Here is a 13,828-nt window from a genome sequence, read left to right as displayed (position 1 = left end):
TGAAATGAATTGTTCTAAATTATAACACGTAGTATCTCGCATTAGCCATGAAATGAACCATAGTTTGGTAATGTCGTGTGTGTTGTTGCATCAATACATTTCAGTCATGCTACACCACTATATGTCAGTCATGCCACACCACTACATGTCAACCAAGCCACACCACTATATATCAGTCATGTCACACCATTACATGTCAGTCAGGCCACACCGCTACATGTCAATCATGCTACACCACTACATATCAATCATACCACACCACTACATGTCAGCCATGTCACAGCCACACCCCTACATCTCAGTCATGCTACGTCACTATATCTCAGTCTTGTTAAACCACTCAATCTCAGTGACGTTATATCACTACATCTCAGTCATGGGACACCACTACATCTCAGTGACGCTTCATTTCTACATCGCAGTCAAGCCACACCACTACATATCAGTCATTCCACAGCACTACATATCAGCCATACCACACCACTACATCGCAGCCATGTCACAGCCACGCCCCTATATCTCAGACATGCTACATCACTATATCGCGGCCATACTACATCACTACATCTCAATCATGGGACACCACTACATCTAAGTGACGCTTCACTACTATATCGCAGTCATGATACACCTCTACATGTCGGTTATGCCACTGTACCACATCTTAGTCATGCTACACAACTACGTCTATGTGATGAAACACCACAACATCTCAGCCACGTTACACCATTACATCTCAGTCATGCTACACCACTACGTCTCAGTCATGCTACACCACTACATCTCAGTCATGCTACACCACTATATCTCAGTCATGCTACACCACTACATCTCAATCATGCTAAACCATTACATCTCAGTCATGCTACACCACTATATCTCAGATATGCTACACCACTACATCTCAATCATGCTACACCACTACATCTCAGTTATGCTACACCACTACATCTCATCATGCTACACCATTATATCTCAGTCATGCTACACCACTACATCTCAGTCATGCTACACCATTGCATCTCAGTCATGCTACACCACTACATCTCAATCATGCTACACCACTACATCTCAGTTATGCTACACCACTACATCTCATCATTCTACACCATTACATCTCAGTTATGCTACACCACTTCATCTCAGTCATGCTACACCACTACATCTCAATCATGCTACACCACTACATCTCAGATATGCTACACCACTACATCTCAGTCATGCTACACCACTACATCTCAGTCATGCTACATCACTACATCTCAATCATGAACATAATTTAAATTCCGTCAATGGTTTCCTCTATATTGTGTAATTAATATTTATTAACAGATCCTTTTGAAAAGCACCATAGCTAAAAATACACATATCCGACACGTTTCTTCAAAATTGGAAAGAATCTGCTTATAATTCTACCTATGTGAGATACATTTATAATAGAAGCATGGTGGTACAATAAGACAGTTTTCTTTTCCTCAAACCTCCACAAAACCAAATGATTAGAAATGACTGTAGTGACTGTTTACAAATCGTCAGTTAGTTGGCAGAACCATTTATAAATGGGGCATGGTCAAATACACGTCAGAAGGTACTACATTGTTAAGCTGTACCATTTTTAATACATATTTCATCAATTTTTTTTTATATTCTTCATATACATGTTGGCACCTCAAATGCGAGCCATGTGTATGTCTGTGTTGTCTAAGTTATTTCAAAATTCTCTAAATCATCGCCTCTCTTTCGGTATGTATGTCTCTAATACGGCCATTTTGATTGAAGCACTGAGACAATATCGGACGTCATTAATTAACATTGCACTTGATAATGCCCATCAGTGGAATATCAGTTACACTATCAGTACGAACTAGTCGTGGGTCACCAAAATTTTGAAAATGGGAATGAACATTATAGGATAACCAATAACTACGCACTTCTTTTGCATGTTTTCAATTCGTTCTAAGATTTAGGGCATGCCTGCATGACCACAGGTTATTACGATCAAAACGTACGAATTTCAGAATTCAAGATTTAAATGTTTTATATGATACTCAACATTGCTTCGAATAAAACATTAAGAGGACATATACATAATGTTAGATATCATCCTAACCTGAATGTTGCTGTGTATTCATTCGCTTTATTGTTTTGTTATAGATTAGTGGACATATATCATAGTAAATACGGTAGTTATGACGTATTATGCTACGTAGGTTATCGATAATGGTAATAAAGCACAGTTCCAATGAGGCAGAATCACATCTCGTGCAGATGTCATTGAAAGCGAGACACACAAAATGATCCTCATCTGTGTCCTGTTGCTGAACATCCTGTCAGTCTTGTCGACCAGGGCCAATGATCTGCCGCTCCCCAAAATCTCCAGCTATGAGAATGGAGTTGGATTCATGCTGGAAGGTAGTTCTTAGTGATTTTTTTGTGGAAAAGAATGTAGTATCAATGCTATGCGTTTGAGCACAGATTATTTAGATTGAACTAATGTCATTGCCTTCAAACATATGATGAATGTGTCTCGTATTTTGCACTTAAGTTGGAGCGATAATTATTACAAATCTATCTTTTCTAGGATTGTTTGATTTTGCCAATTGGTTTGTTAGTTTGGCATAAATTGGCTATGTTTCGTTCTTTCCGAATGAAAAATAGAAAAGTATAACCAGAAAAGGGAGGTTTTACTGAAACGTCGACCTCTTCCCCACAATCCCTTCGAAATTCTCAGCTAGTCAAATGGAATATTTAATATAACTGCACCATCGAAGAAGAAATTGTTTTGAAGGTCATTCTTGGATAAGTTTCACTTCAATATTGACACATTTTCGTCAACGGCTGGAATCAGTATATAACGTTAGAAAATTGATTTTTTGATAAGTGTTTTGATGCATCATTATGTATTGTGTCTTGAAAGTAATAACACTTTATTAGAATACATTCATGGAAACCATTAATGTGGTATACGGTCTAAAGGTATTCCAAAGTTTAGATTTTTGGTGTATGTAATTATACCGACTCCTTCGATGCCAATATCCTCCGCAGTCTGTCCACACAAGCTTCACTGGATAAAGCTTTCCCAATACTAATCAGACTGGCTTCTTTGCACTGACCACCGCTGTAAATAAATCTGACCAAATTTTGCGTTCCATCAGTGTCTGGTTCAGGGGAATGTATCTGACTCTGTACATTTACTCCTTTTTCGTATGAATTCAACCAGGATATTTCAGGAAAGAAAATGAAAAAGAGAAACAGCCATATACTTTTGACGCAAGATAGTGATTTCGAATGATTTGCTGTTGAGCAAGAAATTAGGAAAGGCTTTTTATCACCAAAAGATAATGGATATGTCAGTTTCATTACTAAAAGATAAATATTACCTTAGATTCAGTGTGATCCAAAACTTTCTGACTGCAGATTTGTGTTTTACAAATTAATTGAGGTGTTACAGTGTTTAATATTAGGCTTCTGTTATTGCAACACTTGATTTTGTCATTCGAGTTTGAGTTGACAAAGAAAATGCTTTCGCACTAAGAGATTCATTAAGCAAAGTCAGCTGTTGACTCTAGATGAAAAGTAGAATCCCAGATATTGCTCTTGTGAGGATTATCATGGTCGAAGTCAAAGTTCATATCATTGATAAACTTTGGATCTAGGTCAAATCTTATCTGATAAAATTCAGACAATGACAGATATGTACGAGGTCTCAAAGCTTTAAAGTAAATATAGATTTGACACAGCCGATAAAATGTGCTTAAGTATAGAATTTATGATCATTATTAGAATGTAAAAGTGCAGGTTATAAAGAGGAAGAAGATAATAAAAAGGAAAGAAAAAAGAAAAAGAACAGATGGACATTTTAATAATAACTGGATTTAATTAATGAAAACCTCAATTAAACAATTAGAGGATTGGTATTGTAACAAAACCCAAATGACCAAGCATAATACGTTTAAAGGTACGTGTGTGTGTGTGTGTGTGTTCACTGTAAAAATGTTTAAAATGATTATCATTATTTCACAGTATATGTTTCAGTAGTTACATAGTCATGTGATCACACAAAATAATTCGCTCACGATCAATATTAAAACACTAAACAAATGAAAAGTACCATGGTACGCTATGACAGATCGGGAAAATGTATTAGAATTAAATGGCTGTTTTCATTTTAATAAATTACAAACATCAGTGTCATAAAGATAAGATTGGAATACTGGAAGTGTCATGTCCTGTTTTTAGTATTTGTTTTGGGGTCATCATCTACGCTGTTTTTTTTTTATCATTAGTACCATGTGTAGTAGGTAAAATTAACGAACCTCTCGTAACTAAATTTAAATCGTTTAACTTTTGTATACGTTGCTTTCTTCACATGCGTATATATATATATATATATATATATATATATATATATATATATATATATATATATATATATATATATATATACATACATACATACATACATACATACATTTTTCATCAAAATGAAAAGGAGACTTGCCAGAATTTGACATTTGGAACCGCTTTGATGTATCAATTCCAGCTCGAAGTCATCTTAGCATTATAGCATTAAAAAGTTAAAATATTCGGTCGCAGACTACATCTTCAGGTGTGAAAATACTCAGGGAATGTTTATACGCCAATGAAGTAGAGCTTACCGATAAATCAACTCCGTTGCATTTCCCGTCGATTATTTCCACCAACATTGACCTAAACAAGAAGAGAAAAATCTCAATTTTTCTTTCTCAAGGATGCTCTTGTCAGTATAAGAGCTTATGGATGAAGTCGAGAGCAATCATTTCTGTTATTATTCAAGTGATATTAATATATCTTAAATAATATACAAGTTAGAGTGTGACAGATGGAGAGTCCGACGAACGAATGGATATGAGAATATTATGCCTTCTGTATTGCGCGAAATGGAAATAAAATTAGGTTGGTTGCTCAGATTTACCTTTAACTTACCATTAAAATAAATATCCTCATTGCTGGCACAGATCTACACACCCATAACACAGTCTTGTACACCATTCTTTTTCGTTTTAACTGTGAATATTGACTTTCGAGTTCCTGATTGAATTACACCCAGCTGCCCATCTCCAATTTAAGAAAAAAAAAAAAAAAAAAAAAAAAAAGAAGAAGAGACAAGTCCCCGCTTGGAGCCGTGCGTGGGTCGACAATTTCAGGCTTTGCTTACAGCGTGAGCTTTTGCATCTCCAAGAAAGATCCTTGTATATTCTATGACTTTATGGCTATGACCAGTGGTTATTTAAAACAAAATTAATCCGTTAATTCATGTAGGCACAGAAATTCAAACATTAGCCAGGATTACAGTAATCCGATAATACATGTTTTCGGAATGTGATTCCAAGTTGAAACTGGATAACAGTAAACATTGTCTTTCAGATATTCCTGGCCTCCGGTTTCTTCATGTCATCTACGGAAAGAACGAGAAAGACACAGTGGTTGGCGTCTTCCAGCAAGCGGGTAAGGAATTCATTCTTTAGGTTAATCATGCAAAAATAGATTTTAAAGTTATCATCGTCATAATCAAGAATTGCAACAGAATAAACCAATGTAACGTCACTTATTATCATCATAATCAATTATCATTATTATTATTATTATTACACCTCACAGCGAAGCAAGCAATGTTGAACACTTGCTTGAAGCTGACTTGAAGACGACGTCTCCTCTGTTTCCAATGACATAAAGAGAACAGTCGTTATAAACTGAAAGGTTATTAAATGCGATAATATCAAATATAATTTTCGATTATTGATAATAACGACCACACATTCACAAACCTCAAATTTCACACGCACATGGTTTTTCCCAGCTTTACATTATTAACATGCTGTTCTAAGTCTTTGTTCTGTATTTCATGTCATTTGGTAGGAAATATGATCCAAACACCGAATACACACACACACACACACACACACACACATATTCCCATCTCACATGACTTGATACTCACACTTGAGAATATCCAGATAATTTTATGATGATAAGAAATTATTACGTCTCGTGAATAGGGTGCTTTATGAAGTCTGCTGATAGCAGTTGACTAATTACTCGTTTTGAGAAATATCTTTAAAAATGGATTCACATAATACAAAAATTAACACAAATCACTAAATAGCACACATCTTATGTTTGGTACATTATTAGTATTATTATTATTATTATTAAAAGGGGCTAAACATTTTTAATGATAGAAACGTTTTTTCTTTTTAAATCGACCCAACATTGTTTTAAATTCTGTAACTGTCATTTTTTTAATTCAGTAAATGGGATGTGGTACCATTGGAATAACAACTTCAAGATAGACGAGGGAGAAAAGCTTCTATATCGGCTTGTGGCTGAAGTTGAAGGAAAACTCATACACTTTCCCATCGGCAGTTTCCTGGAATGGTTAGGTATGTAAGCACTAACTTATCATGCATTTGACTTCGACATGTTGAATGAAGATCGTTTACAGCGACCTGGATCCAATGCAGTACCGAAAACCTATTACGTTTTTACCAATCTTGACGACTTATATTTAGAGTGTATACAAGAGGCGTGCCGAAAGGACTCTGTCTGTCATTTTACTTCAACAACAAAGAATTAAACTATGACATGAACAAGAACCTTTTTTCTTAAATAGTTCAGATGATAAATATGCATTGTGGATGTACTTTCTGATATGTTCAACATCATTTAATAAGCCTATGCTAATATTATAAATAGAATGGCAAGTAAAGTAAGAGTTTGAGCCAATTTCAAATTTACTTCTTTATAAATATTTTGATGTAAAATCAACTTAAAAAATTCAAGCAAGTGAACGTGTTATGAGACCTGTAGTGAATATCAGTACACTTTTCTGAAGTATGTGGCGAATGCTGATACCCAGTGCCGAGATCTGTAGCGAATATTATTACTCATTTCTGAAATCTCTAGTGAATGCATTTCCTAATTCTGCTAGGATATGCTATTACCCATTTCCGAGATATATTAGGGAATGCTATGACCCATTTCCGCACTTTGCAATGATGCAATTATCCATTTATGAGACCAGCAGTTACCCTATTACCTATATAAAATTAGGTTACATTGTAATCAATAACGGAAAATGGTAATCCTTTTCTCTGAATACTTTATTAGAAGCTAAGGATAAAATGACATAATAGATGCATATTATAAATGTTATTAAAATATGAAATCCTTTCAATTCTTTTAGAACCAAAACTCTTTTATCCCAAAAATGCTGTTCGGAGAGGCACGGTCGTCTTCCGTGACGACTTTGACCACGGTGACCAACCTGATAGGAACCACTGGGACTATGAAGTCTCCATGTATGGGGGTCATGTATGTAATTTTTCATGTTTTTCATTTGTGTTACTAGACCAACATGACATGTCAATTTACCTTGAATTAGTATAGTTTTTCAGGCCTAGACCATCTGAGAAATATATAATAGCAATGTGCAAACAATTTGCTTGGTCATGTCAACGAGATACTTTGCCAAATCATGAAATTAAGATGCATGCAAAATGCAATGTATATTTATCGCTTAAACGAATAGTCCACCGAAAGCTCACACCAACGGGTCGATTCTGGAAGACGTATTTACACCGAAGCCTGAATCTTATTTTTTGCATCTTGTTTGCAATGGCGGGCATTTTAATTGACCTCGGTATCCGTTACGTTTTCTGTAAATCCAAAAACTAATATCGTATTTTAGCGTCCGTGATACAGCAGTAAAACGTGGCAGGTGTCTCTGTTATAAGGTGTATATTTGCAGCAAGGTCTTGCATTGTCTCTGTAATCGCCGCACAGAGGCAGAGTTAACAGAAAACACACAACGAATGCTTTTTTCTTGTATATTGGTTATATTTTTTATTTTAATGTAGGTACAGTTTTAAAATACAGAATATATGCAGTGCATGTAGTGTTGTTCACGGTGTCCCTATGGTCTTTCTGGTGGGTGGGATGCTGGGTCAAAGAAGGCAGTTGGATAAAGAAAACGAAATATAACAAAGACGTAATACCATGTGCGTATATCAAAAGTCTTTTGGAGCATGTATGCATGAAATTAATTTTTATCCCGTAGCCAATTTAAAAAGACCTAGAAGAAAAGGTTAAAAATAGGTTATTATTAAATCAAGTTGTCTTTGGCACTTAATCGAAGGCTTTTGAGAGCTTTGTAATTGCTTAAACGTTTCCCTGTTCAACACGCGTTGTAAAAGTCAGTAAGTTGCAAATCGGATATAGTCTAACTATACATTTTCTAATTTTAGTGCAAGCCTAGCCATCCCCAACCTATCAGAGCCACCAAAAAGGGTCGAACATACATCTATGCCCTTTGTCTGTGGATTACGTTTTGTTTTCTTCTTTTGCTACGGTTCTTCAATAACTCAAGATATGTGATGGATAATATTGTGTCTTTCTGACCACATGGACCCTGGGGTAGGGGCTCAAACCGAAAAAAATAGGACTACACCAAAGCATGTGATCTTAATCTTAGGTTAAAATCAGAGATATTTCACGGTACTATAGCACGGAATGAATTGAAAATTATATTTTAATGTGTTACGGTACTATAGCACGGAATGAATTGTAAATTATCTTTTAATATGTTACGGTGCTATAAATTGAGTGAAGAGTGATAGTTTTGATTTTTTGTTACTTTGAAAAAAAAAATTTGTACATAAATGCATAGTCATATCAAAATGGCACATCAACTGCATAATGGATATTGGAATCTTGCCCATAAGTAACTGTATAGGGATAGTAAAATGAGAGGGGGTTGGGGTTGGTGGTGGAGAAGGAAATGTGAGAAATTTGCGATACTAAGCTATTGAAGTAATACTATTTCTCCCTACTTACAACCTGAATCAGACACCATGTCCACAGAGCACGCATTTTGCGATGGCCATCAACTTTTCTCCTGTTTTCATTTTTTTTTTAAAAGCAAAACAGAATAACCAGTCTATGACACTCCTGGCAAGCATAGACCATACCATAAACCACACCTCATCATATAACAACGAAGTAATCAAGTTCTATTTCAAAGTTCATTAGTAATTCTGCTAACTTTGAAATAATTGCTCGAGAAACACCGAAGTGACTTTGAGAGCTATACTCAAACGATCAAACGACCCAAAGAGACCTGGCGCCGAACCGTGGAGCGAGAACTCAAGACCAGAGGCCTCACCCTGCAGACCGCCCCCATAACAGCAGCCGACAGACCAAAATGGTGCTCCCTTGCTGTCGCCTCAAGCACCAGAGAGGATTGATTGATTTGATTGATTCAAATGATCAGTTGTGTCAAACTGCAATCATACAATAACACATATATACACTGCAATCATACAATAACACAGATATACACGAAAAGAAAGCCATCAGTACATACTACTTTGGCTACGTATGATTACGACAGGAAGTACTGATTTTATTAAATTTACTCTGAAAAGGAGAGTATTTTTGTGTACTATATAAACTTGTACAGATCAAATATAATGGTTGGGGGAGGGGTAATCAAGCTGAAGTTTTGGCAATACAGGATTTTAAATTATTTCCAACATTGATTTACCGATCGAGACGATCTTGGGCATTTTGAGGGTGTGTGGTTGATGCAAACAATTGTCACCATATGCTTTAAGGATTATGCACGTGTTACTTTCATCATTTACTTCAGATACATTTGCATAGAAATGTAACATCTGTACACTTTACATTGTAGATTGTCACAGGTCCCTTTTCATTTATTTGGAAGGGTTTATCTTCCATCTTCCTAAATTTGCATGTAATTCATTTTAACATTTATTAACTGTACCTTTAGTTCCTATTTTGTCAATATGACATGAAAGGCTACTAATACATACATACATGCATGCATATATATATATATATATATATATATATATATATATATATATATATATATATATATATATATATATATATATATATATATTATTTTTTTTCAGAACGGGGAGTTTCAGGTGTACACACCGGCCAGGCCAAACGCCTTTATTAGAGATGGTCATCTTTTCCTCAAGCCTGTAAGTAACAGAATCCAAACATATAATGTTTATAAAATAGAAGAACCGCCGTGTCCGTCTCTCCCTCCCTCCCTTTCTCTCTCTCTCTCTCTCACACACACACACACATATATATATATATATTAATCGGCTACCCTAAAATTATATAATAAGAAAGGAAAATAACACTTAATAAGGTAAAGGTCTATTTTTGCCAGATGGATGGGAGGCATCGGATTGTTGTGGAAGCTTTATAACGCGTTGGGGTTATAGTGTACTGTATTGCTCAAAAAATGCGTGGTATAGAATTGTTTCTTTTGGTGTGATATGAATTTTAAATGCAGTTTCAATCCCACGTAAGTACTGACAGTATCCACACAACATAATTCCAAAAGTAGTTTCCAACAAAGATTTAGGTCTAAAGAAAAGCATTATACTGAGGGAGAGTCAATCATAGAAGAATCTAATGAAGGGTCTACACATTTTATTTAGCTGTGGACGGTGTGTAAACCTGAAACTGTGTTTTCAAGAAAACTCCACTTTTCCTTTTTCAAAACAACCCCACGTGCTCTTAACATACATTCTGGATAAAGTCTACGCGTTTTGCAACCACAGCCTCAATGCATCTTCAGTTTCCATTCCCTCGCATAGATGCTGACATTGACAAAAACGACGTAATAAGTTTAGATGGAGATTATCTGAAAGATCTACCAATCAGTTCGGTTCTAATTGATTTTTAGCAACATACATCGCAATTATTCATGTACGATAGCTGTTTAGGCAGATAAAATCGCATAATATGGCGACAAAACGAAATATTCTCTTGCATTTTGGAGCCACCCAAATATATATACTTCAAATGCATAGAAAGTTGTTCTAGGGACTGAATTGCACGAATATCATTTTGTATGCTAGAATTTGTACGTACACGTATTTCTTTCTATTGTCGGCAGACATTGACGATAAATGATGCGAGATTTGATGAACATAAATTGACGACAGGAGTGATGGATTTGCATCGTGAGTACTTGAGTGTTCTCTCTCTCTCTCTCTCTCTCTGTACACATTGATGAAACATTTTGCTCCTTGTCAGACTTTTATTTGGTTTGTAATATATATTTCACGAACCCATCCAAATACGTACTTCTTCCAGTGACCAAAATATCCGTCCGTAGTACAGATGCAGGATATTTATGACAGATGTCATGTACACAAATTGACCCGATTTACAAAGTAAAATGAAAACGAAAAGTATATTAGTTTAAGCACCGTGTATTTGTCAATACGTAATTGAAGGTAGTATGCACTTTGGGTGTGTTTGTTTGTTTCTGTGTGTATGTGTTTCTGTCGTAATGCTTGTATCATATTGTTGTAAAGCTTAGTCATTCTAATGCTTTTGGAGATCATCGGTTGTGGAAAGCAGTATTATTGAAAGTTTAACTTTTTTTAAAACTATTTCTATTATTAGTTATGTATGGACAATAACCGCCAATTTTTATAAGCGATTCCATGTACTTAATATGTTCTCATTTATAAATGGTACTTACACTTTAGAAATGTACGGAACCTGTACCAACACAGCCAATAACGGATGCAGTCGGGACGGACACAACGGTTTGCTCCCTCCAGTTATGTCTGCCAAGATCAAGTCCAAGCACACCATCCGGTACGGCAAGGTTGAGGTTAGAGCCAGGATTCCTAAAGGAGATTGGATCTGGCCAGGTTCGTTCAATGCCACACATTCTCAGTGATTTCTTTATCATAGAATGCAATATCCGGAAGTTGATAATTTCATTCTGCCGAATAACTCTTGGTTTGTTGGATCGCACATAAATTGTTTATGTGCTTTCACCAAATGTTTTGTTGCTTTACATGTTTAGATTAGTAGGTAGATTGCCTGAGTTGGAGGTTAATAAAGTTCTGAGCATGCCTTTAAATAGTATTTTTCCTTTTAAGTCAATCAAACCGGACTTTATAAATAACGGACCTTTTGATTTGGTAATGAACAGGATCTTGTGGAACTCCTCACTTCTCAGAAGGTTTTAGAATATGCTAGTTAAAGTAATTCCTTTCTCCTCTTGATCAAATTTTACACATTTGGGAAATAAGATATCGATCATTCCACTTAAAATTAGGGGTCCAGGGTCATCATACTATATGCATTTAATTATCCTGTCTATGCGGTATACCGACGGAAAATACCAAAGCAAAAGACAGTGAAAACTCAACACAGTGTGTGAATAGGTTGAAATTCATACCTTGAAGGTCTTGTTTGTACATTGCATGCACGCTTCCCCTGTCCTTTATGGCATGAAATCGTCTGTGTTTCTATTCATGTTCCATAGAGAGAGTTTCCTTTGTTTTGGAATTGATTTTGAGGTTCTTACTCTTTCATATGAGCCATCTGAACCTCTGTGACGCGGAACTGGAATCAAACAACCTTCTGTATTAGACGTGAGATGCTAAATGTCAACAGCAGTTAGGACTACGGCTTGTGTAGCTGACTTAAAGGGAAGTTTGGAGAAATATTAGATTAGAGCTATAGTTGTCTGGAAGTGAAGACATGTTGCGGTTAACCACGTATGTAATATTTTGCGTTCTAAGTGTACATATCTCCTTGAAAACACATACTTTAAAAAAAAGCTGACAAGTTCTTGTTTTCACGCACATATGAATCACGCTGTGACTTACAGTACAGTGCAAACAGTTTTCTGATTGTTATTTTCGATTTTCATTTCAGCTATATGGATGCTCCCGAGGGATTCCAAATATGGTGGGTGGCCTCGATCCGGTGAGATTGACATGATGGAATCGAGAGGTACACAAAACTACCTATTATAGCAACAGAATTGCCTGGGGTTCATTTAATTTCCGGAGGACTTAAGTTCTGAATTGTATCATCGAAGTTCCCTTATATTCTTAATTCAGCCAATTTGTGCGAATCTGCTAGCGCGCACACACACACTCACTCGCACACATAATTTGTTTCCCAGATCTGTCAAATTTTTGTCCATCTATTTGGGAATTTTATCATTTCGAAAGATGTTTTCAATCCATCGATTTCTTTTAGGGATTACTTTAAAACCCTTTTGACCATGCATACATATATAGACACTGTAGTTACATATTATTTTCTCTGATAGGGAATGCTGTTGCCAATGATCCGAGTGGTCATAACCATGGTGTCACTGAGGTGATCTCCACACTACACTGGGGACCATCAGCGAGTCACAACGGCTTCATGAAAACACACGGAGGCAGGTGGGTCCTCACTGTTTCAATACATGTACCATAGTTTTTAAAATTTGTCGAGGTGTACAAAACAACGGGCACCATCGCTGGTGAATCTCCCTTCTGATATTTCGTTACGATGCCATGACTTGCCGATAGGAACTAAATCTTATATATATATATATATATATATATATATATATATATATATATATATATATATATATATATATATATATATATATATATTGATTGGTATGCATATTCATTGATACTGTGTGTTGACCTTTGTCCTTGACTGAGAGTAGTGTTTTGCCCTACCTGTCAGTCTTTTGCAGACGTTTAGTTGAATTTGGGTTCAGAACACAGCCATAATTACGACCTTAGATGGTTCTCGAAGCGAGCTTGTTGAAAATATTTTGCAATTTTTATTTCCATTAGGAATCACCCACATCCAGGACATTCTGTTACGTCATGTGTCGGGTGACAGTTTGTATAGAAATAGAGGTTGTACGCAAAGTCTCAATTATTACTTTAAGTTCAGTCTGTGGAAGCATTTACTA

General features: G+C 35.8%; 1 protein-coding gene across 1 annotated transcript; it reads left to right on the top strand.

The window, feature by feature from the left end:
* Positions 1-2,251: 2,251 nt before the first annotated feature.
* On the top strand, positions 2,252-13,344 carry LOC149780483 (beta-1,3-glucan-binding protein-like). The gene is made up of 9 exons (XM_089936387.1): positions 2,252-2,412; positions 5,407-5,487; positions 6,291-6,422; positions 7,226-7,353; positions 9,981-10,055; positions 10,988-11,054; positions 11,589-11,756; positions 12,775-12,852; positions 13,178-13,344. Exons 1-9 carry the CDS (start codon positions 2,295-2,297, stop codon positions 13,327-13,329), a joined length of 999 nt encoding a protein of 332 aa, XP_089792513.1. The 5' UTR covers positions 2,252-2,294; the 3' UTR covers positions 13,330-13,344.
* The last annotated feature ends 484 nt before the right edge of the window (positions 13,345-13,828 follow it).

Source organism: Sinohyriopsis cumingii, chromosome 16 (genome assembly GCF_028554795.1).
Source record: "Sinohyriopsis cumingii isolate HCF-2022 chromosome 16, ASM2855479v2, whole genome shotgun sequence".
Taxonomy (NCBI): Eukaryota; Metazoa; Mollusca; class Bivalvia; order Unionida; family Unionidae; genus Sinohyriopsis; species Sinohyriopsis cumingii.
The sequence above is the reverse complement of the archived record's forward strand: the minus strand, read 5'-3'. Positions and strand labels throughout refer to the sequence as shown.